The 15,791-nt window shown below is 72.0% G+C and overlaps 6 protein-coding genes across 6 annotated transcripts; 3 read left to right on the forward strand and 3 right to left on the reverse strand.

Annotated features, from left to right (window-relative positions):
- Positions 1-2: 2 nt before the first annotated feature.
- Positions 3-1,127, reverse strand: AURANDRAFT_20069 (hypothetical protein; the record flags this gene model as incomplete). Its single annotated transcript, XM_009035072.1, has 1 exon — positions 3-1,127. The coding sequence occupies one exon, from the start codon at positions 1,125-1,127 to the stop codon at positions 3-5; it is 1,125 nt and encodes a 374-aa protein (XP_009033320.1).
- A 901-nt stretch (positions 1,128-2,028) lies between these two features.
- AURANDRAFT_20352 (hypothetical protein) lies at positions 2,029-2,622 on the reverse strand (the record flags this gene model as incomplete). Its single annotated transcript, XM_009035071.1, has 1 exon — positions 2,029-2,622. A coding segment is annotated over one exon (594 nt), but the record flags the coding sequence as incomplete, so codon positions are not given.
- A 1,419-nt stretch (positions 2,623-4,041) lies between these two features.
- On the forward strand, positions 4,042-5,154 carry AURANDRAFT_61347 (hypothetical protein; the record flags this gene model as incomplete). The annotated part of the gene is made up of 1 exon (XM_009034883.1): positions 4,042-5,154. The coding sequence occupies one exon, from the start codon at positions 4,042-4,044 to the stop codon at positions 5,152-5,154; it is 1,113 nt and encodes a 370-aa protein (XP_009033131.1).
- Positions 5,155-5,172: 18 nt separating this feature from the next.
- Positions 5,173-5,784, reverse strand: AURANDRAFT_20632 (hypothetical protein; the record flags this gene model as incomplete). The annotated part of the gene is made up of 1 exon (XM_009035070.1): positions 5,173-5,784. One exon carries the CDS (start codon positions 5,782-5,784, stop codon positions 5,173-5,175), a length of 612 nt encoding a protein of 203 aa, XP_009033318.1.
- Positions 5,785-7,713: 1,929 nt separating this feature from the next.
- Positions 7,714-11,770, forward strand: AURANDRAFT_58655 (hypothetical protein; the record flags this gene model as incomplete). Its single annotated transcript, XM_009034884.1, has 3 exons — positions 7,714-7,742; positions 8,165-8,168; positions 11,066-11,770. The coding sequence occupies 3 exons, from the start codon at positions 7,714-7,716 to the stop codon at positions 11,768-11,770; spliced, it is 738 nt and encodes a 245-aa protein (XP_009033132.1).
- Positions 11,771-12,717: 947 nt separating this feature from the next.
- Positions 12,718-14,602, forward strand: AURANDRAFT_69644 (hypothetical protein; the record flags this gene model as incomplete). The annotated part of the gene is made up of 2 exons (XM_009034885.1): positions 12,718-12,767; positions 13,020-14,602. The coding sequence occupies 2 exons, from the start codon at positions 12,759-12,761 to the stop codon at positions 14,451-14,453; spliced, it is 1,443 nt and encodes a 480-aa protein (XP_009033133.1).
- Positions 14,603-15,791: the final 1,189 nt, after the last annotated feature.

The raw sequence follows: 15,791 nt of genomic DNA on the forward strand, positions 1-15,791 counted from the left end.
TTTTACTTCGTCTGAAACGAGTTCTTCTGCGCCTGGGGCGCCCGGCGTGCGACGTCGGCGAGGCCCGCGACGTCGCCCGCGTCGAGTTTGACGTCCAGCGCGCCGAGGACGTCGCGGACCATGGCCGGCGTCCGCGCGCCGACGAGCGGCAGCGGCGGCGGCTTCCCGGGCCCGCGCGCGTTGAGGCACCAGGCCAGGGCGACCTGGCCGACCGTGGCCTTGCGGTCCGCGGCGACCTGCTCGAGGGCGTCGAGGAGGGGCGCGAGCTTCGGGAGCTGGGTTCTGAAGAGGAAGCCGCGGACGCCGCGCGGCAGTTTCGGGAGAGCCGACGCGTCCGCGCCGCGGTCGCCGAAGCTGCGAGCCGCGTCGGCGCTGTAGCGGCCCGACAGGAGCCCCAGCGCCAGCGGCGAGTAGCCCACGGTCGTGACGCCCGCGGCGTCGGCGACGTCGAAGGACCCGTCCTCGAGCGGCGCGCGGCAGAGCAGCGAGAACTGCGTCTGGTGCGTCGCGACGCGCGCGCCCAAACCGTTGACGGCGTCGACGCCGCGGCCGAGGGCCCGGGGCCCTAAATTGCTCAGGCCGACGCCCGACGCGTAGCCGAGCTCGCAGCACTTGGCGAGGCCGCCGTAGACCGCGGGGTCCTGGATGCCGCCGAGGCCGTAGGTCTCCGCGGACCAGTGCTGCCCCACGAGCGCGACGCGCTCGGCGCCCAGGCGCTTCAACGACTGCTCGCAGGCGCGCACGAAGTCGTCGGGCCGCAGGCGCCAGGGGTAGACCGCGAGCTTCGTGTGCACGTACGCGTCGGCGCCGCCGCCGGCGAAGCGGCCGAGCAGCAGCTCCGCGTTGCCCTCGATGTCGCCCGTGCCGTAGGAGTCGCCCGTGTCGAAGTAGCGCACGCCGCGGTCCCGCGCCAGGGACCACGCCGCCAGCAGCGCCTCGTCGCGCTCGGGGCTGTAGTCGTAGAGGAGCTTGTTGCCGGCCTGCCAGGTCCCGATGGCGAGCGGGACGTCGTACGTGAGCTCCTCGACCTGGCCAAGAGACTTCGTCTTTTTTGGCGCCGTCTTCCACGGCAATTGCAGCTCGAGCGCCGCCGCGGAGGCTGCGAAAACGAGCGCGCGCGCACACATGCTTCGCAGCACCATCGATGCGTGCGATAGGTGAAGCCGCCTTGCAGCCGTGTTGCCTTTGCCTATGGCCGTAGTGCTGAGCGGCTTGCAGGCTGAGTTATGACCCTGGATTCCCTCTAATCGATCGCAGCGCTGGCCGTCCTGCTGCTGCTGCCCGCCCTGTACCTCGGACTCGCGAAGGCGCGCACACCAGACGCGCCGCAAAAGAGATCCACATCGCCGACGAGCGAGGACCTGAAGCGCAAGCGCTTCGCCGAGTTCGAGGCGCGCGCCGAGGCGAAGCGCGCCGAGGCGGCCCGGAAGCAGGCCTACGACGTCGTCTCCCGCGACGGCGGCTTCATGATCGGCGCCGTCGGCGCGGTGCGCGTCGAGCGCTTCGACGCGCGGCGCAAGGGCGTGCTCCACTTCCACGACTTCAAGCTCTGCGGCATCTGGCTGTCGGCCTTCGTCGGCGGCGACGGCGCCGCCGTCGAGCGCGCGGCGCTCCCGACGCTGCTGGGCACGGCCGTCGACGCCGAACTCGTCGGCGAGGAGCGGACGCTCGAGGCCGCGATCACGGCCGTGGCGACGAACTCCGCCGACGGGTCCCACGGCCGGCTGCTGGCCCTGTACCGGCGCGCCCGCCGCGTCGCGGTTGAAGTATTTTTTCAGCGCGCGGTGACGACACCCTCGAAAACTACACTTGATCGCAGAGAGGCCCGCCGCGAGCTCCTCGCGGGGCTTTGCTGGCGAGAGACACGAAAGGAACCCGAGCGCGCCTCGGTCGACGAGAGAGAACCCAGCGCGCTCCGACAGCGCGCCGACGCCGCCCCGCCGCAGGTGACGCGCCTTGTGTTTTGTCTGTGTGTTGTTGTGCCCCCTCCTGTTGTACTAAGAATCTCGAACTTGAATCACAGCGGTTTTACAGGATGGGCTCGGAGTCGTTCCAGTCGATGCCCGCGTTGGGCCAGCGCGTCCGGACGACGACGTCGAGCGGCGGGATGAGCGCGGCGTCGTCGTCGACCGCGGGCGGCACGGGCCGGTGCGACTTGCCCGACGCGTCGTAGAGGCACGGGTCGACCGTGAGGCGCACGGGCCCGTCCTCCGTCGAGAGGCAGTCCCAGTAGGTCAGATCAAAAGGCCGGTCCGCGTCGCGGTCGAGCACCGCCGGGTCGTCGGAGAAGAGCACGGAGAAGTGCGACTCCGAGTAGACGATGAAGATGGGCACGCGCGGGCTCTTGAGGAAGTCGCCCACGGCGAAGTAGCCCCGCGCCTCGTCGGCCGCGAGCAGGCCCACGCGGTCGCGGCGCGGCGCGCCCCGGAGCACGACGCCGTCGACGTCGCGGACGCCGTCGAACGTGTTCGAGTGCGCGCGTCCGAAGAGCAGCAGGTTGATGACCTCGAAGTTCGCGAAGCCCCGGCCGTCGATGAAGCAGCGGTCGCCGTCGTCGCCGTCGCCCCGCGCGCCGGCGACCGTGCGGCTCAGCACCGCGGACAGCAACAGCAGCACCGCGCCGGGGCCGTGCCGCGCCTCGTAGAGCCGCTGCACGGCCTGCGACGCCACGAGCCGCTCGAGCTCCTCCGGCGACGCGCAACACCGCAGCGAGAGGCGCTCCGTGACGCCGTCGGGCCGCAACGCCGCCGCCGCGTCCGCCGCGCAGGGCTCGCGCGATAGGACGCAGAGCGTGGCGACGGGCGGCCCGCCGCGCTCCTCCGCGGCCGCGGCCGCGGCGCGCCAGAGCACGGTCACGAGGGCGGCGGCGACGGCCTTCGACCGCGCCTTGGCGTCCCAGGGCCGGGCGGAGCCGCCGTAGACGAGCTCGTCGAGGACGACGGCCTGGACCGCCGCGATGACGCCGCAGGGCCCGCCGTCGTGCTGCTCGAGGCCGTACTGGACCGCGCCGCCGTCCTCGACAAAACACAAGCCCTGCTTCCGCCAGGGCGCGGGCAGGATGCGGCCCGGGTCCCCCGTGAGCAGCGTGCGCAGCTCGCGGACCTCCGCGGCGGTGATGGCCCGCGGCGGCGGCGCCGCGGCCGGCGGGCCCCGCGGCGGCTCGTCGCGCGCCGGCGACGCCGACCGGCCGCCGCGGGCGCCGCGCCGCGACCGCTGGGACCGCCGCTCGCGCTTCGGCTGGCGCGTCGGGAAGAGCCGCGGCGACGAGTTCTCCGTGCCCGGCGCGGCCGCCGACGGCCGCCGCGCCGCGTCCGTCGTCGCCGACGAGTGCGTCGACCGCGCGGACCGCTCGCTCGCCGCGCTCCGGGCGCTCATGCAGGGCGGCTCGAGCTGGCGCAGGGCCACGGGCGCCTCGTCGACGAGCGACGGCAGCTCGAGCGGCTGCGTCAGGCCGAGCGACCCGTCCTGCTTGCTCCGGCTCTGCCGCGGCCGCCGGCGCTCGCAGCGGCTCTCCTACGGGGTGGTCGCGATATATGCTCCAAAAAAGAAAAATCGGGGGACGCGGGGCGCGCGGACCGCCTCGGGCACCTCGCGCCACGTCGCGTCGTCGTCGGCCGCGAGCGACGCGAGCCACGGCGGCTTGACCTCCGACACCGGCGACGGCAGGGCCACGAGCGTCTCGTCGGCGACGTGCGCCGGGGGCGGCGACCGCGGGGACCGCGGCGCCGACACGGGCCGGGCCACGGACTCGTCGACGATGTTCGTCGGCACCGGGGACCGCGGCATGCGCTGGAGCCGCGAGCTCGGCCGCGTGTCCTCCTCGTCGAAGTCGTCCTCGTACTCGTCCTCGTCCAGGTCCCCCTCGAAGTCCGCGCTGTACTCGTCGTCCGACATGGCGACGGCGTTAGGGCTGCCCTCGGGCGCTGCCCATAGGCAAGCCCGGCGGCGTTCGCGCCCGCCACCGAGCAGGGCACCGTCGGCCTTCCCGTCAGCTGCAACACGATGGTCGCTGCAGCCCCGGGCTCGATGGACGCGCTCTGAATGCGCGCCGCGCTCCTCCTCGTCGCGCTGCGCGCCTGCGGCGGCCGGCGCGACGCCGACGACTTCGAGATCGAAACGCCGCACCACAGCTTCTTCGTCAACGAGCTGTCCCAGGGCTGGGGCTGCCGCGGCGTCGTCGACGCGGCCGTCGTCGTCACGCGGCGCCACGACGGCGAGGACTACGTCCTCCGGAGCTGCGACTACCCCGTGCAGGCCATCCAGTTCCTCTGCAGCGGCATGGGCGGCCCGGCCTTCGACACGGCCGTCGCCGCGGTGGACCGCTTCGGCCGGATCACGGAGCGCAAGGCGGACTTCCGGCGCACGGGCGCGCCGAGCGTCGACTGCGGGCGGCGCTGGCTGCGGGCCCTCGCGGACTACGACCAGCTCGACGACCGCGACCGGCGCCGCGCGGCGGCGACGCTCGCGGCGCTCGAGCGCCTCGCCGGCGACGCCGCGCGGTCCGCGACGGACGCGCTGCGCATGCCGCCCGTGGACCACACGGCGCTGCACTGGCCCCTGGCCTGGCTCGTCGACGACCTCGCGGAGAGCTTCGGCCACCGGCCGCTCCGCGCGCTAGAGGTCGGCTCGCTCGAGGGCCGGACCGCGCGCCTCTGGCGGGCGCTGCTGCCCGCGGGGTCGACGCTCCGCTGCGTCGACGCGGCCTTCGCGCCGGCCTTCGAGGCCAACGTGGTGGATCTGCGGGCGAGCGGCTTCCTCGAAACGACGGAGGCGCGCTCCGCGGACGCGCTCCGGGGCCTCGACGCGGGCGCGTACGACTTCGTCTTCCTCGACGGCGCGACGGGCGCGCCGGAGGTGCTCCAGGACCTCGTGCTCGCGGACGTGCTGCTCGCCGTCGGCGGCCTGCTCCTCGTCGACGACGTCGGCTTCCCGGGCGTCGCGGCGGCCGCCAAGGCGTTCTACGACGTCAACGGCGCGCGGTACCGCGTCATCCTCTGCTTCGCCCAGCTCGCGCTCGTCAAGGAGGCCGCCGCCGGCGGCGACGGCGAGGACTGGCGCCTGCGGCGGGGCTTCGGGCCGGGCATCGTCGTGAACCGGCGCCGCGCGCTCGCGACGGTCGCGCCGACCGCGCTGCCCGAGGGTAACCTGGACTAGTCGCACGATTCACATTCATTACACCATGGTCCGCCGCCGGACGAGCTTCGCCGTCGGCGGCAGGACCTCGGGCTCGGGCCGGCCCGTGGCCTCGGCCGGGTGGGGCATCATGCAGAGCGAGAGGTACGTGTCCCAGAAGTAGGACACGCCGTTGGCGACGGCGACGCGGTACCGGAGCGGCACGACGGCCTGCTGGAAGACCTGGACGGGCGCCCAGACGTAGACGGAGCTGACCCACGTCGAGTAGAGCTCGTCGCGGAGCTTGCGCTCGATCTGCGACAGCGTCGCGCCGTTCGACAGCGCGCAGAGGCCGAACATGGAGCCGATCATCAAGGGACCCTGGAGCACCTGGTCCGCGACGAGCTTGACGCCGACGGCGCGGACCGACCGGCCGGGCACGAGGCGGTCCATGACGATGAACCAGCGCGTCAGCAGCGGGCCGACCCAAAAGCCGCCGACGCTCGCGAACTTCAGGGCGCGCGCCGCGCGGTCCGCCGGCGCCGCGCCCGTGTCGCCCTCGAGGGCCTGGGCCGTGCAGTCGCTGCAGAAGTAGGTCGCGAAGGTCTGGGTCGCGCGCGTCGTGTAGGGGTGGCTCGCGAGCCGCGCGTTGTACCAGGCCAGTAATGACATTTGCGGTGCTGCTCGAAGCGCCGCAGCGCGAGACCGATGTGGGCTTCGCAAGAGGGGCCGCCTGCAAGTCGCACGTCGTACAGTAGGTGCGTAGAGACGACGTTTAGGACTGGGACGACGCCATCGTCCCGGGCGCGCTGGCGGCAAAATCTACCTCATCATTTCAGCGAGCTGTTAATTTTACCCTCGAATCGCGTCGAGGCCGCGCCTATCTCAGACACCACGAGCGAGCATGCACCAGCGAAGAAGAAAAAGCAACAACAAAACCACACATTACACAACAAGCCGGTCACACGGGGCACAGCTGCATCTGAAGAAAAAAGTCCCACCAGACCATCTCGCACTCGCCCTTCTTGTCCGGCGCCTGCCAGGGCTTGGGCGCGGAGCTGAAGTGGAGGATCTTGATGGGCTTGACGGCCTCCCAGTAGCCCGGCGCCGCCCGCGTCATCCAGTGCATCGTGCGCTGCGCGTTGCACGCGAAGGGCAGCCGCGCGAGCCGCGCGTCCCCGCCGCCGTGCCAGGCCGGGAAGGCGGCGTTGAGGAAGCCCGTGTCGCCGCCGTCGTAGGACGGCGCCGTCGGCGCGAGGGCCACGAGGCGCTCGTAGGTCGCGCGGTCCGGCCGGAGGAGCAGCACGCCCGCGTTGAAGCGGTCCGGTGGGAAGACGTCCGGCGCGGCCGCGAGGTCGCAGTCGATGTCGAAGAGGTGGTCCACGTTCTCGCAGACGACGGCGTCGACGTCGACGTAGAGCACGACGTCGAAGTCGTCGAGGGCCCAGACCTGGAGCTTCGTGTAGCCCGAGTCGGCCCAGCACTTGCCCGCCTGGTCGGGCCGCGCCGCGTGCGGGCTCGCGATGGGCGCGACCTCGCGCACGTCCGCGCCGCGCCGCGCCAGCTTCGACCGCGCGCGGGCGCTCACGGCGGGCGTGACGAGCACGACGCGCGGGCGCGTCGTGCCGGACGCGCGGAGGCTGTGGAGGAGGACCTCCGCGCCGGGCAGGTAGTCGTCGTTCGTGAGCAGCGACGCGTAGGCCTCGCGCCGCGGCGCCGCCGCCACGGCCGCCGACATCCGGCCTGCGTTTTCGGGAACGCGGGGTCGTGCGCGGGGCGCGAGGCGCATGCCCTGAAGGCGCTCTCTCTTTTCCGGGTTCGGCTCAGTTCAAGGATGACTAGCAGTCTCGATCACTATTTTTCAGAGAGATTCCCATTGTGCGATACGTATCATCAGCGCCGCGCGGTCGAGGGAGGAGGGAGGACGCGGGTGCGCACCTAGGGCGCCAGACACTCGGCGAGCTTTTGTGGAGATGAGTGCAACCATTGGTGCTTGAGAAGTTCAACATCCGCCGAAAGTTTTATCACCCCGGGTCCGCGAAGGCGAAGACGACGGAGATGCGCTCGGGCTGCCGCGGGATGGGCGTCTCGAGCGTGCCGAAGAAGTCGAAGAGCGCTTCGTCGCGCGCGTCGCCGGCGTCGACGCCGCGTTCCCGGAGCTCGGCCGCGGAGACGCCGAGGCGGATGCCGTGGTTGAGCGTGTCGCGCGCGGGGCCGTACATGTGGACCATGGTGTTGGCGCGGACGAGCGCGTCGACGTCGCCCGCGTCCCAGGAGTGGACCGCGACGCGTCTCTGGTCCGCGGCCGTCGAGTCCGGCGGGCCCACCGACGACAGCGTCAGCACCGTGTCCGACAGGAGCCCGACGATGCACACGTTCGGCCCGTCCTTGGGCGGGTCGACGTGGGCGTCCAGGCGGAAGAACGACGAGTGCCGCCCGTTGATCGTCACGTCGCGGAGCGCGCCGACCGCGAGACCCGCGGCCGCGCGGTCCGCGAGGCGCCGCAGCGGCTCCGGCAGGCGCGCCGCGTCGAAGTCGTCCCCGTAGCCCCAGGGCGCGATGGGCTGGTCCGCGCACTCGTAGCGGCCCGTGACGCGGAGCATGTTCACGGGCGGCGCGGCGGCGCCGAGGTGCGCCATCTGCTTCCGGTAGAAGCGCAGGTGCCGCGGGTTCAGCGCGTGCGACCGGCCGAACTCTTCCAGCAGCGCGCGCGCGCAGGTCACGACCTCGCGCGCCTCGCTCGCGGCCACAAAGTCCGGGAAGACGCGCAGGCCGGGGTTGCGCGCCGCGTCGACGTGCGCGCCGCTGCCGACGAAGCGCAGGTGGCAGCGGTCCACGTCGTTGAAGTCGCGGTGGTGACTTTGCGCGGTGCGGCCCAAGCTTTTGAGCAGCGAGGCCATGCTGCCGCGGCAGAGGTCAGGGGACAGCTCACCCCTCGATCTCTGTGCTCTTTGACGACATCTTGACGACGTTGCAGTCATTTTTCCGTAATCTCATCGCATGCGCCCGCGCAACGCCACACAAGCAACCCGGGCGTTTTGGCTTTTCTTAGGTTGGTGACTTTCGAAACGAGGGCGCAAAACAGGCCCTCGGCCGCGAAGGTGCCGCTCTTCCAGCGAGCGGCGGCGGGGGCGGCGACGGGTCGTCACGTGAGCGAAAGGCGAGCTGGTTCGGGTCGCGCGCAAGCGTTGTTGGGGGTCTAGGCTGCTGCGCAGCGGGATCCGGTTCCGGTGGTTCGTGGTTGCGAGATGGGACGAGCTTCGGTGGTGAGTCGGCGGCGGCCCTCGCGAGGCGCGAGGGGGCCCGCGGCGGTGTCCGACGCCGCGGGAGATGGTGGGAAGTCATTTTGGTCTTCTTGGTGGTTCTGGTGGTGGTCGCGAGACTCTAAACTGTCGGCGGTCGTAGCAGTGGCTAGACGCAGCTGACGAGCTCGCGGAGGAGGTCCTCGTCCTCCTTCTTGACGAAGCGGCCCTTGACGCGCATGCGCGAGTCGGCGAAGTTCTTGCGGACGTCGTACTTGACCTTCTTGGTCCAGACGCGGCGCTCGCGCTTCTTGAGGAACGCGGCGATGCGGACCTTCCGGGCCTCGGGCGAGTACGCGCCGACGTAGCCCTGGTACTTGGGGCCCGGCACGGGCGCGGCGCCGTCGGCCGCCGGCGCCGCCGCCGCGGCGGCGGCCGCCGCCGCCGCGGGGAGCGCCGCGGGCTCGGCCTTGGCCTCGGGCATGGGCACGGGCTCGCCGACGGGCTCGCCGAGGCCGCCGATGCCCTCGAAGTCGCCGACGCGGAAGGACGCGAAGCGCGCGTCGCCCCCCTCGGGCGCGTCGAGGCCCTCGAGGCCCGCGTCCGGCGCGTCGAAGGCGAACTCCGAGTCCGGCGGCGCCGCGTCCGCGTCGCCGTCCTCGGCGCCCGGCTCGACCTTGACGTGCTTCGACGCGTGGGCGGGCCGGTCGTCGGGCCCCGCCGGGCGCTTCAGGCTCGGCTCGTCGCCGACGCGGGGCACGGCGACCTTGTCGAGCGACGGCGGCGCCGCGGCCGGCGCCTTCGGCGAGACCTCGGGCGTCACGGGCACGTAGTCCATGTTCCAGTCGCCCGGGAGCATGCGCGGCGCGCAGGAGAAGGACGCGTCGGGGCTCACGGTCATGGTGTAGGGCCGCTCGACCGCGACCTTGTCGAAGCTGAAGGGGTGGCTGTCGAAGGCGTCGCGCGCGACGGCGCGGTGGACGACGCGGTCGTCGTCGTCGAAGGAGCCCGACGCGTCGTTGATGAAGCCCTCCTCGCCGAAGTGGACGAGCAGCTCCCGCGGCACGTCGCCCCGCGGCAGCTCGATGCTCGGCCGCTGCGGCCGCGGCGGCGCCGCGGCGCGCGCGCCGTCCGCGAGCGGGAAGCCCTCGACGGGGAAGAACCTGCGACGGGCGCGGTGCGCCCCTCGCCGGCGTGCATCTCGGCGCACCCCCGGGCCGACGATTGCCCCGCGCCGTCGCGGCGCGCGCGCGCGCGCGGGACGTTCCCGGAACCGCCCGGACGCGGGAAAACGCGCGCGTCGAACGGCGCGCCCACGAGCTGGTCCGGCGCCATGCGGCCGCCCTTGGGGTCGGCGAAGTCGTAGGAGTCGAGGAAGGGGCCCGCGGGGAAGCCCGCGGGACGCGCGGGCATGGCCATCGCGAAGGACGGGGCTTGCGATGCCATCTTCGGAGGGGGGCGGGGGGCGGAAAGGAGGCGGCTCCCGAACCGCGGTGGAGTCGTTCGACCAGGAGGGGTACTCGGCGGTGCAAACGGTGCGGGCCCGTCCCGAATTACGGGAGAGATACGAGACGAGACGCGCGGCTGTGTTTTCTATGGCCGACCGCGACGCAAAAGCGCGCCTCTCCAGCTGCTTGCGGTAAACGTGAGACGTGCTGTTCACTATATCTTGGGCCCGGGTGGCTCCGGACGATCTCTTTTCCAATCTTATCAACAAAAATAACTCCCGCCTTCTGCAGGGAGACCGGCGGTTTCGTGACGCACGTGCGTGATGTGACTGCTGGGAGCTGTGTCGCACGAGCGTCGCTCCGGTCTTGCGCCGCTCCGGTGGTGGCGATGCTGGGTCCATGGGAGGTCCACCCATGGGCTGCCGCGACCTTTTGCTTTGGCAGGCAGCCTCCCAAAAAAAATGTGCGTTGTTGTGCGGTGTGTGTTGTTGTACGAGAGTAACTTTCTTCGCGTAAGAGAGCTTCTTTTTTCCCGCAGCGTTCAAGGGCTTGCCAAAGGTCGTTGGGTGCCATGATTTTGAGAGCGCGCGGCTTCGACGTCCGTCCGCCGGCGGGTCCGGAGCGCGCGGCGGCGGCGGCGGCTCCGGACCGCGCGAGCAGCGGCGTTTCTCGAGAGCGCGCGCGTACGGACGAGATTTTTTGTCCTTGGGGAACGTCTCTGCCGCTTCGGGTTCTCCCGACGCGCCGCGAAACGATCGCCGCCGGTGCGCGCGTCCGCGCGGGACGTCGTGGGGCTGGGTCTAGGGCCCGCGTTTGTGCAAGCAGCCCGATGTGGGGTGCGCTGCCTAGCGCGCGTAAGGCTGCCCGACTCAACTGTGCGCCTCGTTCGAGCGCGCAGCGGCTCCCGGCGGCTCGCCGCGCGAGCGAAGGCAGGTCGCGGGCGACGGTAGGGGCAAGCTACGCACGAGCGAGGCGGCGTACCGCCGCGGACGGATCCCGCGGCGCTCGGCGCCCAGCGCTGGCACATGGCTTTTTTGGACGGCGTCGCGCGCGCGCGCCGGCTAGAACAGGCCGACTTCAACTTGCCCAATCAGCTCGCGAGTTCGTCGTCAGCGCGAAGCGGCGACGATAGGCGGATCGTTAGCCGTCGCGGCACCGACGCGAGCGTAACACGAAACGATGCAGTGGGCCGTCCGCGTGTTGCTCTTCGTCGTCGCGGCCGCCGCCCTCGGGCGGAGCCCCCAGAAGCTGCGCCCCGGCCAGGCGCGCCGCGAGGCGGCGACGCTGGACGCGGAGACGGACGCGCGGAGCGTCGTGATCCTCTTCGGCCCGCCGGGCTCGGGCAAGGGCACGCACGCGCCGAAGCTCGTGGAGAAGCTCGGCGCGCCGCAGCTGTCCACGGGCGACATGCTCCGCGCGGCCGTCGCCGCGGGCACCGAGGTCGGCAGGCAGGCCAAGGACGTCATGGCGTCCGGCGGCCTCGTGAGCGACGAGATCGTCGTGGGCATCATCAAGGACCGCATCGCCGAGGACGACTGCAAGAGCGGCTTCATCCTCGACGGCTTCCCGCGGACGGTAGAGCAGGCGAAGATGCTCGACGACTGCCTGGGCGCGACGAAAGAGTGCGTCAACGCCGTCATCGCCCTCGAGGTGCCCGACGAGATCCTCACGGAGCGCATCTGCGGCCGCTGGGTCCACAAGGCCTCCGGCCGCTCCTACCACGCGACCTTCGCGCCGCCGAAGAGCCTCGACGGCCGGAAACCGACCGAGGAGACGATGCTCGACGACGAGACGGGCGAGCCCCTCATGCAGCGCGCCGACGACACGGAGGACGCGCTCAAGGCGCGCCTCGCGGGCTACCACGACCAGACCGTGCCCATCCTCGACCACTACTCGACCGTCGTCTCCAAGGTCGACGCGAACCAGGGCCTCGACGAGGTCTGGACCGACATCGAGAAGGCCATCTGAGCGTGTGTGTGTCGTTCCCCGCCGCCGCCGCGCCCGCGCCCGGCGCGCGCCCCCAGACGAAGTCTCGGGCGGGCGCGCGCCGCGCGACGGGCCGCCCCGGCGCGCGCGGAACCCGCGTGTAACTCGCGGACCTAGGAGGAACAGCAGTGGGTTTTTTTAGAAAGGTGGCGCGTCCGGGCCGCCTCGGGCCCGGCGTCGCCGCGGGGCCGGCTACCGGCCCGTCGAGAGGCCGCCGTCGATGCGCTTCGTCAGCGGCACCGCCTTCGGCTTCGACAGCGTCGGCTTCTTCGCTGGCCTCGCGCCGCTGGGCTTGCCGCCGTTCCCCCGGCCCTTGCCCTTGGCCCCCTTGCCCCGGCCGCCGCCCTTGCCCTTGGCCCCGCCGCGGCCGCCGCCGCGCTTGCCGTCCTTCTTCGCCTTCGCCGCCGCGGGCGCCGGCGCGGCGGCGGGCAGCGCTTTCCGTTCCGCGGCGGCGAACTCCATGGCCTCGGCCTCGGACTTGCCCTCGAAGCGCGTGCCCTTGGTCGCCTTGTCGAACGCCGCGCGCTGCACGTCCGTCAGCGCCTCGCCGCGCTCGAGCTTCTTCGACAGGTAGGCCACGAGGGCCTCGTCCTTGTTCGACGTGATCTTGCCCCCGGGCCAGGCGATGCGCCGCCGCTTCACGGGCTCCGCCGGCACCTCGTCCCAGGGCTCGCGGCCGTCCTCTCGCTTATCTTTGATGTGGCCGAGCGACACCGTGGTCGTGGCCATATTTTTTTTCGGCTGTGTTTTCCGAGGCGGCGGCGACGGCGACGGTCGCGGCGTCCAGCGTCGGAGCTTTGCGTTCGCGTTCGCGTCGCGGCGCGCGGCCGCTCACGGCCTCGCGCTGCTCTCGGACTTTTGATCGCGTGATCATCACAATTGCCCCAACCTCGTCGAGGCTACGTCGCAGTTCATAGGGCCCCGTCACTCGCTCATCGGAAAAGCACACGCACACACTCGCGATTCAATCATGGCCCAGGCGAGTCGCCGCGTCCGCCGCGCCGCCGCCGCCCTCCCGCGCGTCCCCGCCACCCGCGGCACCGCGCGCGCGCAAATGCCCGCGCGCGCGGCGAGATTCGGGCGGCATCGCCGAAAGGCATGGAAGCCGCCAACCAGCTTGTTGCGCGCGCCGCGACCCGGGCGCGCGCGGCCGCACGCCTCGCCCGCCCCACCCCCGCCGGAACCCGCCGCACCACCCACCCGCACCGCCGCTCACGCCGAAACACCATAGGGAGACTACCGCGTCGCCGACATCTCGCTCGCCGACTTCGGTCGCCGGGAGATCGAGCTCGCCGAGTATGAGATGCCCGGCCTCATGAAGACGGTCGAGGAGTACGGCGCGGCGCAGCCCCTCAAGGGCGCGCGCATCGCCGGCTCGCTCCACATGACGATCCAGACGGCCGTGCTCATCGAGACGCTCAAGAAGCTCGGCGGCGACATCCGCTGGTGCTCGTGCAACATCTTCTCGACGCAGGACCACGCCGCGGCGGCCATCGCCCGCGACGAGTCCGCCGCCGTCTTCGCCTGGAAGGGCGAGACCCTCGAGGAGTACTGGGAGTGCACGATGAACGCGATCACGTGGACGTCGCCGGACGCCAAGGGCGACGGCCCGGACCTCATCGTCGACGACGGCGGCGACATGACGCTCCTCGTCCACGAGGGCTTCAAGGCGGAGAACGCCTACGCCAAGGACGGCACGCTCCCCGACCCGTCGTCCACGGACAACGCGGAGTTCAAGATCGTGCTCACGATCATCAAGCGCACGCTCCCGACGCAGCCCGACAAGTGGCACAAGGTCGCCGCGCGCATGAAGGGCGTCTCCGAGGAGACGACGACGGGCGTCCACCGCCTCTACACCATGTCCAAGGACGGCGAGCTCCTCTTCCCGGCCATCAACGTCAACGACTCGGTCACCAAGTCCAAGTTCGACAACCTCTACGGCTGCAAGCACTCCGTCATCGACGGCATCTGCCGCGCGACGGACGTCATGATGGCGGGCAAGCGCGCCGTCATCTGCGGCTACGGCGACGTCGGCAAGGGCTGCGCCTTCGCGATGAAGGCCGCGGGCTGCATCACGACGGTCACGGAGTGCGACCCCATCTGCGCGCTCCAGGCGTCCATGGAGGGCTTCGCGGTCAAGACCCTCGAGTCCCAGCTCGAGAGCCTCGACATCATCATCACGACGACGGGCAACAAGGGCATCATCATGACCAAGCACATGGAGAAGATGCGCGACAACGCGATCGTCGGCAACATCGGCCACTTCGACAACGAGATCGACATGGACGGCCTCATGAAGGTGACGACGCGCGTCAACATCAAGCCCCAGGTCGACAAGTTCCTCTTCAAGAACGGCAAGGGCCCCATCCTCCTCGCCGAGGGCCGCCTCCTCAACCTCGGCTGCGCGACCGGCCACCCGTCGTTCGTCATGTCCAACTCCTTCACGAACCAGACGCTCGCCCAGCTCGAGCTCTGGAAGGAGAAGGACACGGGCAAGTACGAGATCGGCAAGGTCTACACGCTGCCCAAGATCCTCGACGAGAAGGTCGCCGCGCTCCACCTCTCGTCGCTCGGCGTCGACCTCACGATCCTCTCCGACGAGCAGGCCGACTACATCGGCGTGCCCAAGAAGGGCCCCTTCAAGCCCGACACGTACCGCTACTAGGCGGCTTCCAGCGCGTCCGCACCTCGCCCGCCACATCCTGTCGCGACGCTCCGGGCCCCGGCGCTCCACGCGCGCCGCGCCCAGGGCACCCGCGCCGCCGCCTCCGGCGACGCCGCGCGTGCCCGGGGTCTAAACCCGCACTTTCGTGAGTTCCGAGTCTCCCGGCGACGGCGCGCAGGCCTTGACAACGCGTCGTGCGGGAGCTCATCAAGGCTTCATCATCGACGTCAAATCACATCTCCGCAATGCACTCGATATTGCACTCCGTCATTTTGCGACGAGCGAGAGCTGCTTGCCGCTGTCCGCCTGCAAAACCAGCACCGCCCAAGCGCGAGTGCGAAGGCGACGCATCGCAGGGCTAAAAGCCGATGGCGCCGCAGGGCTTGGCCGCCAAGGCCCTGGCGACGCAGGGCGCGCCGCTGAAAGACAAGGCGCCGCCGGCCGCGGAGGCGCCGGCGCCCAGGGACGCGCCGCGCGGCTCGCCGCCGCCCAAGGACAAGGAGAACGACACGCGGAACCTGAGCCCCGCGGCGCGCGCCTGGTCGCCGCCGGCGCCCGCGGCGCCGCCGCCGGAGAAGCCGCGCGAGCTCGACGCGGCGGCGCTCGCCGCGCTGCGGCACCTGCCCGACCACGAGGCGGCGCAGGTCGTCGCGGAGCTCCAGCGCAAGGGCGACGCGATCCGGAACCCGAGCGCCTGGGTCACCAAGACCTGCCAGGGCGTCCAGAGCATCGCCCGCGCGACCGCGTACTACCCGCCGGGGACGGTCTTCTACCCCGTCGCGGCGCCGCCGCCGGGCCCGCCGCCGCGGGGCGCGTCGTCGCCCGCGTCGCCGACGCTGCGGCCGACGGCGACGGCCTGGGCGCCCAAGGCCGCGGACCCGGCCTTCGTCGCGGCCTTCCTCGAGCGCGCGGGCTGCGCGCGCCTCCTGCCGCACTTCGTCGCGAACGAGATCGACGGCGAGGACGCCGTCGCGGGCCTCGAGGCGGGCGACCTGCCGGACCTGGGCCTGCCGCCGGGCCTCGTCGACGAGGACGGCTACGAGCGCCTCCTCGAGGCCGTCGCGGACCTCCGGCGGCGCCGCGCGGCGCCCGCGCCCGCGCCCGCGCCGGCGTCGCGGGTCGTCACGCCGGAGGGCGGCACGCCCGAGAAGCCGGAGCCGGACGCGCCCGCGCCGCCCGCGTGGCCCGCGGCGGCCGCCGCGGCGGCCGCGGGGCCCGCGCCCGCGCCGTCCGACGCGCCCGCGCCCGCGGCCGCCAAGGCGCCGCCGGCCTGGCCCGCGGCGCGCGCGCCGCGCGCGGCGCCGGCCGCGGCGACGGCCGCCGCGCCGGCGCCCGCGC

This window comes from Aureococcus anophagefferens (genome assembly GCF_000186865.1).
Source record: "Aureococcus anophagefferens unplaced genomic scaffold AURANscaffold_2, whole genome shotgun sequence".
Lineage (NCBI taxonomy): Eukaryota > Pelagophyceae > Pelagomonadales > Pelagomonadaceae > Aureococcus > Aureococcus anophagefferens.